This window comes from Syngnathus scovelli, chromosome 4 (genome assembly GCF_024217435.2).
Source record: "Syngnathus scovelli strain Florida chromosome 4, RoL_Ssco_1.2, whole genome shotgun sequence".
Taxonomy (NCBI): domain Eukaryota; kingdom Metazoa; phylum Chordata; class Actinopteri; order Syngnathiformes; family Syngnathidae; genus Syngnathus; species Syngnathus scovelli.
The window spans coordinates 8,785,371-8,805,086 of NC_090850.1; the positions used below are offsets into that span (position 1 = coordinate 8,785,371).

The 19,716-nt window shown below is 39.0% G+C and overlaps 1 protein-coding gene across 1 annotated transcript in view; it reads right to left on the minus strand.

The window, feature by feature from the left end:
- Positions 1–58: 58 nt before the first annotated feature.
- The window catches only part of mybpc3 (myosin binding protein C3), a 35,802-nt gene continuing 16,144 nt past the window's right edge, over positions 59–19,716 (minus strand). Inside the window, exons 5-30 of the mRNA XM_068650359.1 lie at positions 18,775–18,923; positions 18,470–18,587; positions 18,286–18,334; positions 17,682–17,720; positions 15,280–15,339; positions 13,336–13,499; positions 13,130–13,262; positions 12,820–12,944; positions 12,625–12,730; positions 11,773–11,939; positions 9,657–9,822; positions 9,478–9,584; positions 9,334–9,363; positions 8,405–8,544; positions 8,183–8,342; positions 7,949–8,053; positions 7,643–7,831; positions 6,107–6,241; positions 5,773–5,940; positions 5,592–5,680; positions 5,251–5,446; positions 5,026–5,165; positions 4,151–4,310; positions 3,897–4,033; positions 3,089–3,275; positions 59–868 (exon numbers count right to left, since the gene is read on the minus strand). Coding sequence (XP_068506460.1) covers positions 840–868; positions 3,089–3,275; positions 3,897–4,033; positions 4,151–4,310; positions 5,026–5,165; positions 5,251–5,446; positions 5,592–5,680; positions 5,773–5,940; positions 6,107–6,241; positions 7,643–7,831; positions 7,949–8,053; positions 8,183–8,342; positions 8,405–8,544; positions 9,334–9,363; positions 9,478–9,584; positions 9,657–9,822; positions 11,773–11,939; positions 12,625–12,730; positions 12,820–12,944; positions 13,130–13,262; positions 13,336–13,499; positions 15,280–15,339; positions 17,682–17,720; positions 18,286–18,334; positions 18,470–18,587; positions 18,775–18,923 — 3,248 coding nt within the window. The 3' untranslated portion in view covers positions 59–839. The remainder of the gene's footprint in view (positions 869–3,088; positions 3,276–3,896; positions 4,034–4,150; positions 4,311–5,025; positions 5,166–5,250; positions 5,447–5,591; positions 5,681–5,772; positions 5,941–6,106; positions 6,242–7,642; positions 7,832–7,948; positions 8,054–8,182; positions 8,343–8,404; positions 8,545–9,333; positions 9,364–9,477; positions 9,585–9,656; positions 9,823–11,772; positions 11,940–12,624; positions 12,731–12,819; positions 12,945–13,129; positions 13,263–13,335; positions 13,500–15,279; positions 15,340–17,681; positions 17,721–18,285; positions 18,335–18,469; positions 18,588–18,774; positions 18,924–19,716) is intronic.

Below are 19,716 nucleotides of genomic sequence, written 5' to 3' on the forward strand. Positions count from 1 at the left end.
ATGTGATTTTATTTGGATTGCAGAGGATTTGTCTTTTTTTTAACCAAGTTATCATGTATCAGTAAAAAACGATGAATTGCTTTTATTTGTGTCATCAAGTTAAATATTTCTTTAAAACCATCAGCTCCGTTTAGCCTATCAAAGTTAACAGCTGCTTGCAGAACTCATCAAATCAAGTTTAAACATGTATTTAAGAGGCAGATACAGTCATTCAGTTGTGAAGTCCTTGCCAAGGCAAGACTATAAAGAGAAGTAGTGTTGCCATTTGTCATGTTTTGCACCATAATTTTAAGAATGCAGGAAATGGTTATGAAGAAATGTGTCGTAAGACTCATTAGGACAGCACAACCCCTCTCTGTTAGACACATACCACCATGTGTTTACACTTTCTCTCACACATGTGCTCTGCGGTTTAAAAGACATGTCAGCTATTTTAGACACACACACATACTATGTCCCATTGGTGTACACATGAGACACATGCCTCATACCTTTTGGCTTTAGCGAAGCTATGCTGCAATAAAACCTGAGCCAACAGCAACTCAAATATCCCTTCCTGTGCATGTCTGAAAATTAACAGCACACTTCTTGCACTTTCTATAAATCACGACAAATAGCAACAAGACAGCTCAGTAACGTGCAAGGGGGAAATGTGTGATTGACAGACAAAAAATACTTTTATTGTTATATAGTTTGACATGTACTGTACATCTTTGGGATATACTACATGGGTGTGAGTTGATTGCAAAGGAAATTGCAACCAAGGTGGAAAGCTTCACATGTCCAAAAAAGGTGACCACTCAGTGAGGCTAGTTTGGCAAACAATGAACTGTGCCATCTTACTTCTTTTCTTCTTTTCCAATTTGAGCTGCAAGGAAGGCAAATAAAATACACAGCTATTAACACTCTAGATGTCAAATCACAGAAGTGGTAACATAATATTAGTCCTAATCGAGGATCCATCCATCCATCCATTTTCTGAACCGCTTAGTCCCCACGGGGGTCGCGGGCGTGCTAGAGCCTATCCCAGCCGTCATCGGGCAGTAGGCGGGGGACACCCTGAACCGGTTGCCAGCCAATCGCAGGGCACACAGAGACAAACAACCATTCGCACGCGCACTCACACCTAGGGACAATTTGGAGTGATCAATCGGCCTACCAAGCATGTTTTTGGGATGTGGGAGGAAACCGGAGTGCCCGGAGAAAACCTACGCGGGCTCGGGGAGAACATGCAAACTCCTTACAGGGAGGGCCGGAGGTGGAATCGAACCCGCACCCTCCTAACTGTGAGGCGGACGTGCTACCCAGTGCGCCACCGAGCCGCCTCTAATCGAGGATATCAATATTAAAACATAGATTCTTGGAAATAACAATAATATAAATAAATATATACATACGTACCGTAATTTCTGGACTATAAGCCGCACCCGACTATAAGCCGCACCAGCTAAAATTCAGGGATATTTTAGTTTTTTTCTTACATAAGCCGCACCGGACTATAAGCCGCACGTGCACATGAGTTTTTTTACAAAGAAAGACAGTACACAGAAAGCCGTAAAAATCCATAAATATACCGCGCCGCCATTTAAGCCTCAGGGTTCAAAGTAACCTTCTGAATAAAATGCATTAAAAGTTCACATTCATTACAACTTGTTTTTGGTGAGGACAATGTCAGAAGAATGAAAAAGGGTTTAGAGCCTTTTGACGCAGGTCACCTAGCGTGTATTCCTACTAAAGCTCATAATAGTCACAAGCAACACAGCCAGAATAAGCAGCGGCCATAGTAGTGTTTCAAAATAGTATTTTTGTTGTTGTTTTGTTCTTCAAGATACCGCACAACAGTGGTCCACAGCCTTTTTGCGAGTGTATAAAAGTGATCAAGTCATCACAAAAATCATGAAAAAAATCGTATATAAGCCGCACCTGACTATAAGCCGCAGGGTTCAAAATTTTGGAAAAAAGTCGCGGCTTATAGTCCGGAAATTACGGTACATGCATAAAAAGGCTGGCCTTGTAAAGCAGCCGTTAAATAATCCCTCCCAATAAGAGCTAGAAGAAGAATCGGCTTCCCCTTGCTTATAGATGATGGTGTGAGTACAATTATGTTTAATAGATTATAGTCATAGACCTATTTACTATGTACCGTATTTTCTGGACTATAAGTTGCCGTTTTTTTCATAGTTTGGCCAGGGGTGCAATTTATGCTCAGGAACAATTTATGTGTGAAATTATTAACACATAATATCATTTTGCATGTTATTTTCACACTAAACCGCAAGAGGGCGCTCTGGCCTGTGGAATAATTGGAACTGCAACTGACGATGAGTCTGATGTAAGCGACGTAGAAGAGGAAGCGCTGCATCTTCTACTTCCGGAGTTAGCGTAGTTGTTTAAAGTTGACAGAGAATGAAGATTTCATTGGATTGAGTGATTTGAAGTGACACGGATGGTTTGGTAAACCTGTTAGCATGTTATTTATTCTATTGTTATTTAAATAACGTAATATGTTTTGTCAACATACTAGGCACGTTCTCAGTTGGTTGTTTGTGTCATCTAATTTTAGCATACCGTACAATCAATGTAATCTGTTGTTGCCTCTATTCTATTTTTATTTTAAATTGTCTTTCAAGATGGCATGTCTGTTCTTGGTGTTGGATTTTATCAAATAAATTTCCCCCTAAAATGCGACTTGTACTCCAGTGCAACTTATATGTGTCTTTTTCGTCTTTATTATGCATTTTATGTCTGGTGTGACTTGTACTCCGGAGCAACTCATAGTCTGGAAAATACAGTACGTGTTTATGTATATCAATGAGAATGGCAATATGAGCATTTATACATTATCCGTGATATCCATCTTACGGTCCATGTACAGTATCGGTACGCTCTTTATTCACTGGTAAGAGGAAGTTACTAGTGAAGCAAAACTGACCACTAGTTAAAAACTGGGACATAAAATTCTACTCTGTAATGCTTCACTAGTATTATTGCCTAGAGTGAATCGCTAAAAGTTTTTAAATGTCTTAAGAACAACAAATGAAAAAGGCTAATAAATTGTCACTGAAAGGGTTTTCATCTGTATACTTACGGCGAACCTCCAGCTTACACTCCGCAATGTCTTCCCCGCTAGCATTGACTGCTTTGCACATGTACACCCCTCCATCGAATGGACAAGGCTTTCGAATTTCCAAGGTCAGCACTCCGTGCTTACTGAGCATCCTGTATTTGGCTTCATTTGTGATGTCCATCTTGTTTTTGTACCAGGTCACTTTTGGCTAACAACAAGAAAACATATCAGAATATATTTCCATTACTATGTCTTATTATGCATTATTTCACAATTCAAAGTTCCCATGTGTTTAAAAAGGTCTCTGATATTCTTTAGTCAAAATACATAAAAGATAAAATATTAAAACACAATGAAGTTGTTCTACTGTATGTATACAGTGGGCTTTTTGTTACAATGCTGATTCAAGGGTGGAGTTTGGTGTTGCAACTAGGCTGCTACTACTACTAATGGTCGTGAGGGTCTAAAGATAAGAACATTTATTTGTGGCGGACGACTTTTATCAGTCAGTGTGTGGATTCAATGCAGCAGACACAAACGTTGCAGCAGACAAACTGTATGCAAGCAATGGACTTTCCCATTTATGCACGCATGAGATTTTACAAATTCCCAATTTAAAATGTTAATCTGATCACTAATAATCTTGCTTTAGCATAAATCACTAAATCCATGTTGCAACCCCAATTTGTTTTTTCTTTTTTTTTTTAAATTTCATTTTGCCTTTTCTGCCAACAGCAACACAATGAAATCAATTTATTATTATTGTTAAACCATTGGCTCATTCACAATGAAATCCATAAATCTCCTTAGGGCAGTGCAACTCACTGACCTTGGGGATGCCGCTGACGGAGCAGCTAAGAGTGGCATTGTACCCTGCTATGACCGAACGGTTCACTAATGGATGCGTGAACTTAGGAGCCTGTGAGAAGTCAAGATCCTTGTAGGTGGCAGGCTTCCACTCTATCCCTACAGAATTAGTTTGCGTTTAGTGCAGGTTACATTTTGGCACAGTCTCTTTTACATGGTGATGATCTCAATCAAAGCAATAACTCAGTGTCCTTGGATCTTTATGGTCCAACCTACCGGTTTTCTGGATGTAGATGCTGTCTTTTGTGTTGCAGGCATCTGGGCTATGACCCACCATGTTGATGGCAAAGACTCGAAAGACATATTCATTACCCATGATGAGGTCGGAAACAACACAGCTGGTTCTGCGGTACTGATCGAAAACTGTGAACCATTCCTTCAAAGTTGTTGAAGAAAATACATTATTTCATTAAGAGTGCTCAAACAGTTTGATAATTGTGTACAATATATACCGTATTTTCTGGACTATAAGGCACCCCGGACTATAATGCGCACCTTCAATGAATGGCCCATTTTAAAACGTTGTCCTTATATAAGGTGCACCGGGCTATAAGGCGCACCATTAATGCATCATGTCAGATTTTTAATCCAAATCAAATCGTTCTCCATTTTATCTTTTTTATTTTAACTTCAGACACAACAAATTACTTTATAATCACAAAATAATGATCCGTAGTCTTTTTGATTCATGATTCATAGTCTTGAGCGAGCCACTTATGATTGATTTCATGACACAATGCTTCGGGCCAGTTTAAATTTAGGAATTTGGTCCATATATAAGGCGCACCAGACTATAAGGCACACTGTTGGCTTTTGAGAACATTTTAGGTTTTTAGGTGCGCCTTATAGTCCGGAAAAACGGTAATTTAGTTAGGCTATCTTTACAGCTGAACCAACTGCAATTTCTGGATAAATCACGTGTGAATGGTGCAATTCTGAATGGCGGAATCGTGGAACGGCTTTTAATGATATGTAATGATATTTAAAGATAGGGAATGATGTAGAATGATATTGTTGAAAATTTTATCTATTTTTTGCCATGTAGCCACATCATGAATGATGCCCTTGACTTGACCTTACGCAATACTAACCATGGTCTTTTTGTCAGCTTTCTGAATGCAGTAACCAGCTATTTCGCAGTTTCCATCGTCTCTAGGAGCCTTCCAGTCGAGGGCGACATTGAAGCCCCAGACATCCAAAACCTTCAGGGCCTCAGGAGGTCCTGGGACATCTACAAATAAAATGTCAAACATGTTGAAGATGTTATTATACTCTGGACCGTAAAGTCTTGGACTCTATCTGGTGGTATTGCTCACCAACTATTTGCAGCATGACCTTGGCCTTGTCTTCCACGTTCTCTATCTGCACGTGGAGATCATACTGCCCCGAGTGATTCCTTTCAGACTTGCGGATGAATAGGATCGTGTCGGTGTCACTATTTCTTATGCTGACGTGTGCAGAGTTTAGCGGCTGCCCATCTTTACTCCATGTAACCTTAGGCCTGGGTTTACCCTGCGTGATGTGAAAAAAAACATCATCGATGACCTGCACACATCTCTTTATGTGCTGCTTTTAATTTTCTTTATCACCTCAAAAGATCAAACGTAACAGAAAGTAGCACACAAGTTACAGTATGCATGAATCAAGCCTATTGCACCTGAAATGGAATCACAAGGTTGACAGTGTCTCCAACTTTCTTGATCAGAGTCTGACGGAGATTTCGAGGAAGCCAAATTTTAGGCCGTTCTATTCAAGAAATACACATGAATCACAAATCATGATTAGAACACAGCATTTTCATTTTCCATGATTTCTTTCCCAGGGAAGTCTTCACTCACGCATGATCTCTCTGATGGTAACGGGCTGAGCTAGGATGGCGGCTGCACTTGGGCCGGCCATGTTGTATGCCCGCACACGAAACTGCAGCTTGTCTCCTGTAGTAAGCTCTCTGATTGTCAGTGAGGTCCTCTCGGTCAAACCCTGAATGGCTGGTATCCACTCATCTGCTGTACTCAGAAAACACAATATTGACACTCACCCAAAATGAACACAGATTCTTCTACGAGCTTTCTTTCCACATTGAATACAGTACCCCTGTAAAATACAACTGCTGAACAGCACCAACACAAACACCCTTGTTGAAAAGACAGTCGGTTTAGCTCCAGCACTTACTGCCCTCTTTGCAGTACTCGACCCCATAGCCCTCCAGGTCAGCTGAGCCGATCCTTTCAGGCGCTCGCCACTTGAGTGTGATGGAGGTGTCACTAATGTCGTCCACGCACAGTCCAATGGGCTCACTTGTCGGGGCTGAAAGGGGCACATAGGGCAGCTTGAAGGGCTCTATAGCCAGTTTGAATATTACAGTGATCATATTAGAGTGAATTAATCAATGGAGAGTACATCCTAATGAGTAGTTTACTGCCAGTGAGATGTGTTTGGAAATAATCCATGACCTCCTAACAGCTACTCTTCCATTTGCTATCTTGCCTATTATATACCACGGCAGCATAAAGCGATGAAGTCAACAATAGAAAGGTTTAAATCACAACAGGATATAGTTGAGAAATTAATGTTGGGAATTATGGGAAGATATATAGACAGATAGACAGTAGGTAGGTAGGTAGGTAGGTAGGTAGGTAGGTAGGTAGGTAGGTAGGTAGGTAGGTAGGTAGGTAGGTAGGTAGGTAGGTAGGTAGGTAGGTAGGTAGGTAGATGATAGGTAGATGATAGGTAGATGATAGGTAGATAGATGGTAGATGGATGATAGGTAGATGGTAGATAGATGGTAGATAGATGGACAACCTCCCATATATACATAGCTTGTCAAGATCTGTCACAGTTCGTGTCCATGTTTTAATGTTGTCGTAATTTCGGTTTGTGTGTCTGTGTGCTTGCCCCTCCCCTCCTGTGCCCTGATCAGTGTGATCACCGTCACCTGCCTCTCGTTAGCTGTCTTGTATTTAAGTCCTGTCTGCCCCTCACTCCCCTGTCGGATTGTTTGCGTCTCACGTCTTCTTGTTTCTCTAGTTGCTTGTCTGTTCTCGTCTTGTTTCGTCTTTCTGTTCAGTTATTCTCATCCCGCGTCGAGCATCTATAGTCGGTCTTTTGAGTTCGTTCAATAAACCCTGGTCCAAGCTGCATTTGGTCGCCCAGCTCCATTCACTTCATGACATAGATAACCATATGAAGGTAACACTGATTCTGCTTAATTAAAAAACTATAAATCACACACACAGTAAACGCGGTCACACTGCGGAAATGACAGACTAAAACTTTACAACGACTTGCAAATCCTTTTCGGTCTATCGTAAATACATAATATATATTTAACGGTCTGTACTGTTGAGCAACTGAAGTTGTACATCAATGAAGAATGGGAAAGAATTCCACCTACAAAGCTTCTACAATTTATGTTCTCACTTCCCAAATGGTGTTAAAATTAATAATAATAAAAAAACATTCTTAGCTTTTTGGGAATGTCTTGCTAACATGGAATTCAAAAGGAAGTATCATTATGAGTTTATAATAGCATAACCGAGCATTTAAACTGCAGAGTTTAAATGTAAACTACACCTATGATAGTCCGAGCTTATACTTAAAATTAATTTTTTTCCACAGTTTTCTCATTTGTCAGCATCTAATTGACAGGTTCAGTTTTGTACATGCACACACCCTTAAATAAATCAGCATCCAATCTTTTTGACTCACCAACAGGCACAAAAGGTTGTGAAGCCGGACTGTGACGAGACATGCCAATGCCATTGACAGCGTAGACTCGCATTTCATATTCCACTCCTTCAATCATCCTTTTTGCCTCGTAGGTTGTTTCAGTGTATGGGTCAAAGTTCAATCTCATCCACCGATAGCTCTTCTTTTTCTTTCGCTCCAATACGTATCCTTAGTAATACAAAGAGCATCTTGTTTTGATTTGGGATCCATTCCTGATCACTGTTTTAATAAGGCCTGTCATTTTTAGCAGATTTTAATATAGGCATTTCATTCTTCTTTCTTTACCAATAACCGGCTGTCCTCCATCAAATAGAGGAGGATCCCACTGGACAACACAGGAGTCTTCTCCCACGCTGAGAATTTTGGGAGCTTGAGGAGGATCTGGAACATCTAATGGAAAAAAAAAGGCATTTTTACATCTGTAATATTCAGTAACTGGCAAAAGTCCAATCAGAATTTCTGATCTGACTCCTCCCATTGATGTTTGCAATGTTGAACGGTGCTTGCTCATGTTCTTACCAACAACCTTCACATTGATATCAGCAGTATCTTCCCCAGCAGGGTTACGAACCACAACTGAATAGATTCCTTCATCCTGTCTCTCAGCCCCTTCAATAGTGAAAATACAATGGCCTTTGGTGGTTTCCACATGGACTCGGCCATCTCCCTCAGTGATGACCTACATTATGGAAACAGGATTTGGTGTATTTGGAGCAGATGATGACCAATGGATACGATTACCTTCCCTCCTTTGGTCCAAACAACAGTGGGAGCAGGGTCTCCAGTGATAGGGACATCCAGGCGAAGTTTATTGCCAGTCACCACTACGATGGTAGACTCAGCTGTGTGGCCTCTACAGTCCAGGTGGATCTTAGGAGGGTCTTATGAACACAAAAAGTTACACATTGTACCAGACAGTAAGCTCATGCAAGAAATGGAGATGACTGAAGTGTTGCGAGTCTGACAGGGGGGTGGGGCTCCTGATTGAGGCCCATTGTCCGTACTAACATCAATATCCGTTTTATTCCCATCGCCCATGATCCTTAGCGTGAAATGTGGGAGGCACTTCCAGTTTAACAAAAACAAAAAACAAAAAAAAATTGCCAGCGATGACAAGTTACAGTCGTGTCTAACTATATTCCGAACTCTGTCGTTTCAGATGAGAGAAATGTAAAAAATTCCTTCCTTGTCTGGGACAGCCAGTAATGTTCTTGTCCCAGATTCAACTTCTTCTGCTTGTTAGTAAAATCGACAGTGGCGCAATAAGCTCCCAATTCAATGATCGCTTGGAAAAGGGGGTGTAGAGAATCACTCAAATACACCGCTCCGTGAAGTGAAATCATTGTAACCAATGAGAGCATTTGACCAGAAGTCTCTTATCAGCAGTTCCTCCCACATTTGTTCCTACAGGACAGACCTCAGGAATAAGGTGGATCATTTCTGCTAAGTCCAAAATAAAGGCTATTATTTCATTCCTAAGTGAAAATCAATTTAGAACTGGGCAAAAGGGATTAATTCGATAGTTCAACAATGTTCATGAATATATTTTTCAGTGATGTGGAGTGGAAGTTAATGACACTGAGAAGTGTCTCATCATTTTGTTATGGTAATAATGGTAATAAAAATATTGTATATCCCATTAGCTAGTGCAAATAGGTTAATATAATTACCTTGGCGTGGCACAAAGTCAATCTTCACCTCTGGAAAAGGACAAAACATATCATATGAGCTAGTGATAGAACATAGAAGATTCTGGGGGTTAATTAGTTGTGACAGATTAGCAGTTTCAACCAAATAAAAGGGATCAATCGTACCCATGAAATTGAGTTTTGCTGAGAGGTTGAAAGCGTAGCCATCTGGTTCAAATGTGTAGTCTGCCTCATCCTCAGGTTTGACATTGTCAATTGTCAATTTGTGAATCCTGAATGGGTCAAATGTTGAGCCCTCCTGGCAATACATTTGGCAAACGATACATGAACGGTAGTAACGTTACCTGCCAATATGTGTGATGTTTATTCTGGCATCTGACTTGACTTCCACTCCATTCTTGTACCAAGTTCCTCTCACATTCTCATCCGACACCTCACACTTGAATACCGCCTGATCCTTCGCCTTCACTGTGAGGTCAGCGATGCTCTGGTAGACTTCCAGCTCTTTCTCTGCACAGTCAAAAAACCCACCCTATGTATGAACATAATAGAGAGCCTGAGAGCCTTCAGCAAGTTGGAAACAAACGAGACAACCACAATAAAAGGCAATGCAATAAATTTGCGTATCTGTCTGTGCCTGGCTCAAATTCAACAAAATCGCATACCCCACTAGTGTCTAGTCTAAGTCTATGTTCTGTCACAAGTATGTCAGGCGTGTGACGCCTTCAGTCCATGGAACGTGAAGCAGTGCAGTCTACCAAATTTACAAACACAGAAAACTCGACTCCCCCCCCCCCCCCCCCCTCCACAAAAATTAAGATGCGCTAGATCTTTAAGGTGAGCACCTAATTGAGTTTCCACACACTTCAAACTAATGGAGCAAGGTTGTTGAGAAAAAACACTGAAATACCCTAAATAAACATAGAAAAAATATATATATATTTGCAGAAATTATATAAAATAATGTTTTTTGAATACTCAGTAAAATTACACTTTACATTCATAAAACTAACAAAAACAATAACAATCATAGTGAAAATGTCCTTCATTTTTGTCTTTGTCAATTAGTGTTAATCGTGAGACTTTGGAATTGGCTTTAATTGTATTTATCTTGTTATTGTTGTACACAAGACAGGAATATTCTTTGGAGATTCAATTTACAGTACTTTGCTTTATTACGCAACTGTGACCTTTTTGTTATCTTGCTAATACTAAAAGAAAAAAAATCAGGCTTTATCTTGAACATTAATACAACAACAGCAACTACTACTACTACTACTACTACTACTACCTCTACTACTACTACTACTAATAATAATAATAATAATGATAATAATGATAATAATAATAATAATAATAATACACCTGAAAATAAAAACTGTTAATCATGTGGTTGTACTGTTTCATTTTAAGGGGTGCATTTGAAAAGGTATTTTCCGAAATGTCATAAATTTATTTGATCCAATCCATTTATTTACCCCTCTCTCTAAATTCCCTCTTCCCTAAGAACAGAATGATAGATATAATGGAACAGGACAACTTGTGTATGTGATTTTTCTTTAAAGGTTCACTACTGCTGTAGTTCTCAAGGGCTGTTAGGGCCTCAAGACCACTTTTTAAGGGTTTTGGTTTCTTTTTGCAAGCCAATGAATTTTTACTTGGCCTTGGATAGGGCATACTCTGGATTTTTGAGCAAAATTGTATGAGACCAGCCAGTACAACTGTGACCAGTAAGAAACACAGAATGCTTGCACACACAGAGTAGATGAAGACTGGAGATGCAACATCGCCAAAAAACAAGAAAAAATGTCGACAAACTCCTCAGTAATTAAGTTTGGTTTGCCAAGTGAAATGGAAGCGGAAACACTCTGCAACATGAAAATTCTGCGGTGCACTTCTGATAAAAATTGTTGGCTGAACATCTAACTTTTATTGCCACTCTGAGAGGAAGCCTAAAGACAAGTAATTGTCAAAAGCTCAATAACACTATAAACAATGAAGATGTCAGTCAAGCCCTAAGGCATCACTTGGGAGGTTCATATGCAATGGAAATGTTATTCATTCCACCAGTAAATCAAGACTGAATAAATTGGGTTAATCTAATTGGGTTAGTAAAAAAAATGTTAGGGACACTTGCAACACAGTTAGGGTAATGTTCAAGAAAGAGTCTTTAAAAGCAGTCAATTCAAAGTGACATTGGATTTTGTCATAAAAAAAAAAAAAAGAAAAAAAAAAGAAGATTCTGTACATGGATGAACTATGTAGTGAAGATGACGTGTTTCTCTGGTTTTTATAAGTCGAGTTATTCGTCGATACAGGAACGTTTGAAAACCTTTAAATAAGACTTTATTCTGAAAGTCATTTTTAATACTGTGAAAGGCAACCAAGGTGATTCCAAACGAAGCCATATATATTCTACGACGATGTATTGTCACAGATTAATATGCAAATAACACTCACCCTGCACCATGAGCTCAGCCACAGACTCGCCGCCATTAGTTTTGACCTTGTAATGGCCGCAGTCTTCTTTTGTGGCCTCATTTATGATCAGAATATGCTTGCAGCCATCTTTCTTGAAGCGATACTTGAATGATTCATCTCGAGTTAGTTCCACACCGTCCTTCTCCCTGTTGGATATGCAGTGCCTCCATCAGCATTACACTGTGGCCTGGTTGACTGTCATCATTCCGGACTCTGCTGTGCATCTGGAGCGGCTGGCGTGCTATCACTCTTATTTATTCATTGATGTTCCCTTCTTGTTTACTTGTATGTGCATTATGAACTCTGTCTTGTCACCGTGGGATAGTGGGAAACGTAACTTCGATCTCTTTGTGTGTCTTGACATGTGAAGGAATTGACAATAAAGCTGACTTTGACTTTGACTTTTTGGATTGGATTGAAGTGAATGTAGTATTTTGTTATCATTCAGCATACACACAAACGAGTTCCATAAAAATATCTTTAGAAAGATAAGATATTATGGAGTTTGAATTGATACATTTTGTGCTGCAACTTTTCATTAAAACAATTATGCTTGGTTTCCTCTTTGATCAATATAAAGACGATTATGAATACAAATGTGAAATTTGATTTAGATTTAATTGGGATTTTTTATACCTTGGGGTCTGCCCTCTAAGTAGTGCAATTCACTTAAAAATGAATTATATTATTGTACAGTAGTTTCCTCCTGTATCGAACTTAAAGGACTCATACCTGTTTCTAATATTTTCCCCCTCACTATTAAATTGCCCATGTGTATTGGATGCATAAACACATTAGAGAAAAAAATTTTGAATGAAAAGTAAGTCAAACCATTTCACATTTGCGCCCTCCTCCGAGACCTCACACTGTAACTCCACTCGTTCACCCTTCATGACCATCTGATCCTCCAGGTTCTTCACAATCACAACAGGAGGCTCTGGAGCAAACAGGTCAAAATGTTTAGAACCCTCGTGAATCTACCCTCAAAATCAAGCACGCTTAATAGACCATCAAATACACACGGACCTTTAACAAAAAGCTCTGTGGTGCATTTCTCCTCTCCCACTACACAGCAGTAGGCCGCATCGTCAGCCAATGAGCAGTGGTTGATGGTGAGGTAGCGCATGTTTCCCACACTCTCAAAAATGTACCTGTACAAATAGCAACCGTTTTATTCCCCAACAATGTAGTACGCTAGATTAAATATACAATAGTCTACCATACTTACTTGCTGGTGATGTGGAAGAATGACAATCATAGAGAGAAATTCACATACAAGAGTTAATCAATTTTCCAAAAATGATGTTGCATTGATGAAATGTTTACACATTCACACCTTCCAGTTAGATGTATTTCTTGTCCGTTCTTCAGCCATTTGACATCAACATCTGGATTAGCTACCTCAACTGCTAATTTTATTTTATGTCCCTTTGTCACTTGGTAGGCAGGATCTAGCTTCTTCAGGAAAGCTGCATACAGACATGTTGCCTTTTGTTAGATTGGACCATTTGAAGTACAGTTTCATGTTGACCTTGCACCAACCTGCACTTTTTTTCTCCTCCTTCTTCATCTTCTTTAGTCTTTTGAGCATGCCCCTCAAATCAGTGATGCCATGCTGAAAAGCAATTTTTTCATATTCCGAGGCAGGAGCATGGCTGAGAATATCCCAAATATCCACATCAGGCTCTGTGCTCATCTGCACGGCTCTGAGAAAGGAAAATCATTTTCAATACACATTCCACACGAGTACATGAAGAAATCCTGTTGTGCCAATCTTATTTTTAACAGGACAGAATAACCTTTGGAAAATGTGCATCCTTCAGTGAATTAGAAAACAAACAAACAAACAAACAAACAAATAAATAAATAAATAACACTGCTCAACAGGAAATATGTCCCTCATGTATTTTTGACGATTTTTGACTTTCTTTCGAGCATATTGTTTTTTGTTGCATTTAATTTTGACCCATGAGAGCTTGCGCAACGCGGATTTTACCATGCGTTGTAATTTATAGCTGCCATTTAAAAAGATTCCACCTGTTGCTGAAACTAACTGTTGATAAATAAATATGACTAAATGCAGGTTATTAATATTATCCATCCATTTTCTGAACTGTTTCTTCTCATGAGGCTCACGGGCGTACTGGAGCCTATCCCAGCTGACTTTGGGGAGTACGCCCTAACCCTGAACTGATTGTCAATTGAAGGGCAGAAAGAGACCAACAACCTTCCGCACTCACACCTACGGACAATTTGGTGTGCTCAATCAGTCTACCATGCATGCTTTTGGAATGTGGGAGGAAACTGGAGGAAAGCCACACAGGCACAGGGATAACATGCAAACTCCACACAGGAAGCAGTTAAAATTGAGTCTAACCCAACATACTTACACCCAGGACTGACAGCCAGTCAATCACAAGGCATGGAGACAAACAAGCATTCATGCTCATTTTCCCAGGAAAGCACTATGAGTCTTCAATTAATCTACCATGCGAGTTTTTGGAATGTGGGAGGAAGCCGGGATAGCTTGGAAAGCACATCTGTGCAAGCTACTTTTACTTTACTTTATTGTTAATAATAATAATAATAATAATAATCATCGTCATCATCATCAATATAATATAATATAATATAATATAATATAATATAATATAATATACTGTAATATAATATAATATAATATAATATAATATAATATAATATAATAATGAGAGCAAAGGGTATGAATAGCTCTAGCCTTGGAAAATATTGCCAAATGTACAAAATAACAAAAAAAATACTATTTAAAAATAAGGCATTTCTACCCAGTCAATTATTATGCTTTTTTTATTTACAATTTTTCATAATTAAATTTTAAAATGTATTGTATGTCCTGTCAAGCAAAAATACATTTTCCTGACACTCATTGTGCCAGCAGTTCCTTACCGATTTTTTAAGAAACTGCTGCTGATTCAGAGGTAGAGCCCAAGCAGCAAAACAAACCAGATAGGTTAAAACACAGCATGTCAAAAACAATTTAAACAGAATTAATCAGCATTTCAGAAAAAAAGAAAGGATCCTAAAATGTAACAATCAAATGAACCAAAAGAAAAAAAACATGAGTATTTTATTAGTATTAGTGGCTATTAGATTCGAACGTCAGAGTGACTCGTGCAAGCATTGGTGTGGTTATTGAGAACGTCAAGGGGAATAAATTGTTACAGTGGTGGAATGCGTTGGGTCACGCAACTAAAATGGCCTTAACAGTGAGATGAAGAGGTGAGTGATGTCAACCATCGATCAGCCTTGTTAATCAGTGAGTTCATGCATTGCATGCAGCTGCATGGCAAATTATTTTTGGATGCTGACAGTGTGATTTTGGCATGGCAACGATGTTGCTTACTCTCTTTAGATGTAAAATGGTCCAGAATGACAGAGAAAATAGCATTCATTAAAAGAAGAATATGTAATCTCATAACTGTCTTTATGAATATTTTCAACTCTTACCTCTTCTTTAACAATGTGCTGAAGTCCAGTTCTCCCGAGTCTTCTTTTCCTTCAGTGCTACTGCACACATGTGAGTCACAGCAACACATTTAAGTCACATTCATACAGGATATGTATGAAATACAATACAAACCCTTCACCATGCTGGATGTACAGTCGTATGCGAAAGTTCGGGCACCCCTGATCATTTTCAAGATTTTCCTTTATAAATCATTGGTTGTTCGGATCAGCAATTTCAGTTAAATATATTATATAGCAGAGAAAAACAATGAGAGGTGAAATGAAGTTTAAAGGATTTACAGAAAGTGTGCTATCATTACCGAAACAAAAGTAGGCAGGTGCATAAATTTGGGACCCCAACAGAAAAATGACATCAATATTTAGTAGATCCTCCTTTTGCAGAAATAACAGCCTTTGAACACTTCTTATAGCTTCCAATGAGAATCTGGATTCTGGTTGAAGGTATTTTTGACCATTCTTCTTGACAAAATATCTCCAGTTCAGTCAGGTTTGATGTTTTCCGAGCATGGACAGCCTGCATTAAATCAAAATACCTTCAACCAGAATCCAGACTCTCATTGGAAACTATAGGAAGTGTTTAGAAGCTGTTATTTCTGCAAAAGGAGGATTTTTCTGTTGGGGTGCCCAAATATATGCACCTACCTACTTCAAGTAATGATTGCACACTTTCTGTAAAGCCTATAAGCTTCATTTCACTTCTCAAATATCACTGTGTTTGTCGGCTATATGATATATTAAAATGAAATTGCTTATCCGAACAACCAATAATTTATAAAGGAAACTCATGAAAATGATCAGGGGTGCCCAAACTTTTGCATACGAGTGTATCTACCAAAATCATGTTAGGCCAACAATCTACCTTGCACCAATATATGGATATGGTGATAGCAGGCATAAATTTAGCTAAACTTTCTGCCACTAATATGTCACTTCATCAGATATGTCTCCAGGGACACTCCTTTGCTGCACCGGAATGTTTGTCTTAGTGCAGACATGTCTACCAAATTGGAAAACGCGCAGTGAGCCACGTGCTTGTACGCAAATCAGCACATACTGGCATTTACGCCGCCGCCTCAGATGGCTGTCTCCAAAAAAAAGAGCCCTGGACTCAGTCTTAAACTCAAAAGTAAAAGTTGCGGTCACTTCTTTTTGGAGTCCATGAGTTGATATTCTCATGTTGGACCAAAGGCAAACATTCTTTTCTGCAACGAGAAGCCTCATGATGCATCCAACAGAGCACTCCTGCACTTAAATAAGGAGCATGAAAGATAAAACAAGAAGAACCAGTATTGTGCATGCCTCCTTTCTAAAAGGTGAGTGCCTGGTTTGTGCGGTGCGGTTACAACACTCCTTAACTGTGCTTCCTCTATGTGCTAAACCAGTGAAGGAACTCGGATACTGAAAAGCCCATGTGCCTTAACACATCCAGCACTTTCAGTAGGGCCAAAGCTCCTGTTAAAGCTCACTCTGTTGGACCGCTGTTTGTGCAGCTGTCACTGCTGTTTTTGACTGAGACCCAGAAGCAGATCAACGAGAGCTTGTCTCGTAATAAAGTGTAATACAATGGTGGATGGCCGAGCCAGCAAGGCCTTCTCTGCTGGCCTAAGCACTATCAGATGCACTGACTTGCTAATCACAAACAATAAATTTTTTCACAATTGCTCCATAAAATTGCATTATTTTATTTTAATAGTCTAGACCAGGGCTGTCAAACTTATTTTTGTTGCGGGCCGCATCATAGTCATAGTTTTCCTTCGGAAGGCCGTTGAAATCCAAATATGTGTGGATGTCTCATATTATATATAGTGTAGACTGCACAACAAACTGGTAACTAGATGAATAACTAGTTTTCAAAACAGAGACTAATAAAAACTGTTTAAATATTTCAAAAAAATATGAATGATAATAAAAATTGCTAGCAATATCGCTATTTTTTAAAAGCGAAAACAATTTGTAATTTTAGCATTGACATAAATTTGATGCACAATTTGTCTTTGCAGGCCACATAAAATGATGTGGCGGGCCGTATCTGGCCCCCGGGCCTTGAGTTTGACACCTGTGGTCTAGACAATTGTCTTCTTTCCTCACCATTTCTTTTCACTGCAATGCTTGTGTTTTAATGACTAAATATTATGATTTGGAGTGCAATGGTCGCCCTCTACCTTCTCAGTGAGCTCTCACAACTTCTGAGTTCCGTCGAAATTTAGCAGTTTTGACATTGCACGATTCACAATGCTGCTTCTGTTTCATTTGAAAGGAGAAAAGAAAGTGACCACTTTGTTGAAGAAGTTCTTCAATGTTGGCCCTTGTTTCTCTTCCATAGAGCACTCCGTAAAGTGTGACATTGTGCCTCAATGGATGCAACATTAAACCTATACTACCTTGTTGATGTTCCACTTCTCTTCATTGCGGCGTCACTCCTAATAGGTTAGTATTTCCACAGTTATTCCACACATAATAATTGTCCGGTTTGTCCTGTGATTGCTATCACATAGGTTGTAGTACTATGTGTTCTGGCATAGAGGTATGATGCAAAGATATTAACCAGACTGCCAAAATATGTTGTATTGGGACGTAATGGGACATAATCAGGGGTCAAGGAGGAAACGCTCTCAGTTTGGGAATGCTAAATGTTAGTGATAGGGAAATAAATCTTCAAATTTGCTTCATGAAGCAGTTAAATATTTTGGCATTGGGTGGAAAGCTTAAATCAAGAGTGTCATCTGGAGGAGTAAAAACAAAAATCCAGCAACTGGTTCATGAAGCAAATATGAAGCTTCATTTTCCCATCACTAGTAAATGTAAAATATAAATGGAGGAGTCACATAAACATATCAACTAGTGCTCAATCATCTTTAGAATGTTGAAGAATGTTGTCAGGATACGAGAGGTAACAAATCCCAGGCTTGAACAGCAAGGGCATACAAACACCACACAGAATAATTCCAACGGAAAGGCGTTAACTTAAAAAGTAAGGCAACTTACGTGCGTCGAAAAGCTGCTCTTATGTCAAAACCTTCGGTAGCACAAGCCTCTGGTATGTAGAAAAGGAAAGTAAAATATAGTTCATCACCAAAATTGTGTGTGGGGGGTATGTGATTGATAATTTAAAAAAAAAAAACGCAAGGAGAAAATAAATAATAAAATTTAACAATTTGGATTCACTTACCATGTACAGTGAGTTGGAAATTACAACTGTCAAACTTGTCTCTGGACAAAACTTCACATCTGTAAGCTCCTGCAAAGTTAGCCTTGGCTTCCATGATGTGCATCTCAAATGTATAAACCTGTTTGAGGGTTGATTCAGAACTATGGTAAGCATTCTTTTCTGGTCCTTCATGTACGAAACAGCGTAAGCATAAAGACATTTAGTATTTGCAGTTCTGACTGCTATATTTTCATCAGCTTTTACTTTTAAAAAATATGAATAAAATGTGCCTTATCAAAAAAAGTGAACAGTGTGAGTTAGTCTACTTTGGTGTTACGGTCATAGAACTCCTTCAGCTGCAGGTGTTTTCCAGATTTACTGGCCAGGTCCATCCACTTCCCTTTAAACCATTTGATGGTTGGTTTCTTCAGCAGCGATTCAGCATTGACTTTAGCCACAAATGTGATGTTTCCACCTAAAACGGGGAGCAGAATATATATATACTAGACAGGTAGGATCGATATCTATCTATCTATCTATCTATCTATCTATCTATCTATCTATCTATCTATCTATCTATCTATCTATCTATCTATCTATCTATCTATCTATCTATCTATCTATCTATTCATCTATCTCCATCCATCCATCCATCCATCCATCCATCCATCCATCCATCCATCCATCCATCCATCCATCCATCCATCCATGTATTGAGAACCCCCATTCCAGGAACTGTACAAGTACCGTATTTTCCGGACTATAAGGCGCACCTAAAAACCTAAAATGTTCTCAAAAGCCGACAGTGCACCTTATAGACTGGTGAGCCTTATATATGGACCAAATTCCTAAATTTAAACTGGCCCGAAGCATTGTGTCATGAAATCAATCATAAGTGGCCCGCTGAAGACTATGAATCATGAATCAAAAAGACTATGGATCATTATTTTGTATTTTTAAAAATCTAACATGATGCATTAATGGTGCACCTTATAGTCCGGTGCGCCTTATACTGTATAAGGACAAAGTTTTAAAATGGGCCATTCATTGAAGGTGCGCCTTATAGTCCGGCGCGTCTTATAGTCCAGAAAATACGGTATGTACTTGATCATAATAGGATATGATGTGTTGCCCATTCAAAATATGACAAAGGGAAAATTCTTGATGTATTCTCACTGTATTTTAATATTTTGGATCAGAACTTTATCACTACATTACATTTGTGTACATATGCACTCCCACAGTTTTGAGTTATATGGAGACCACAG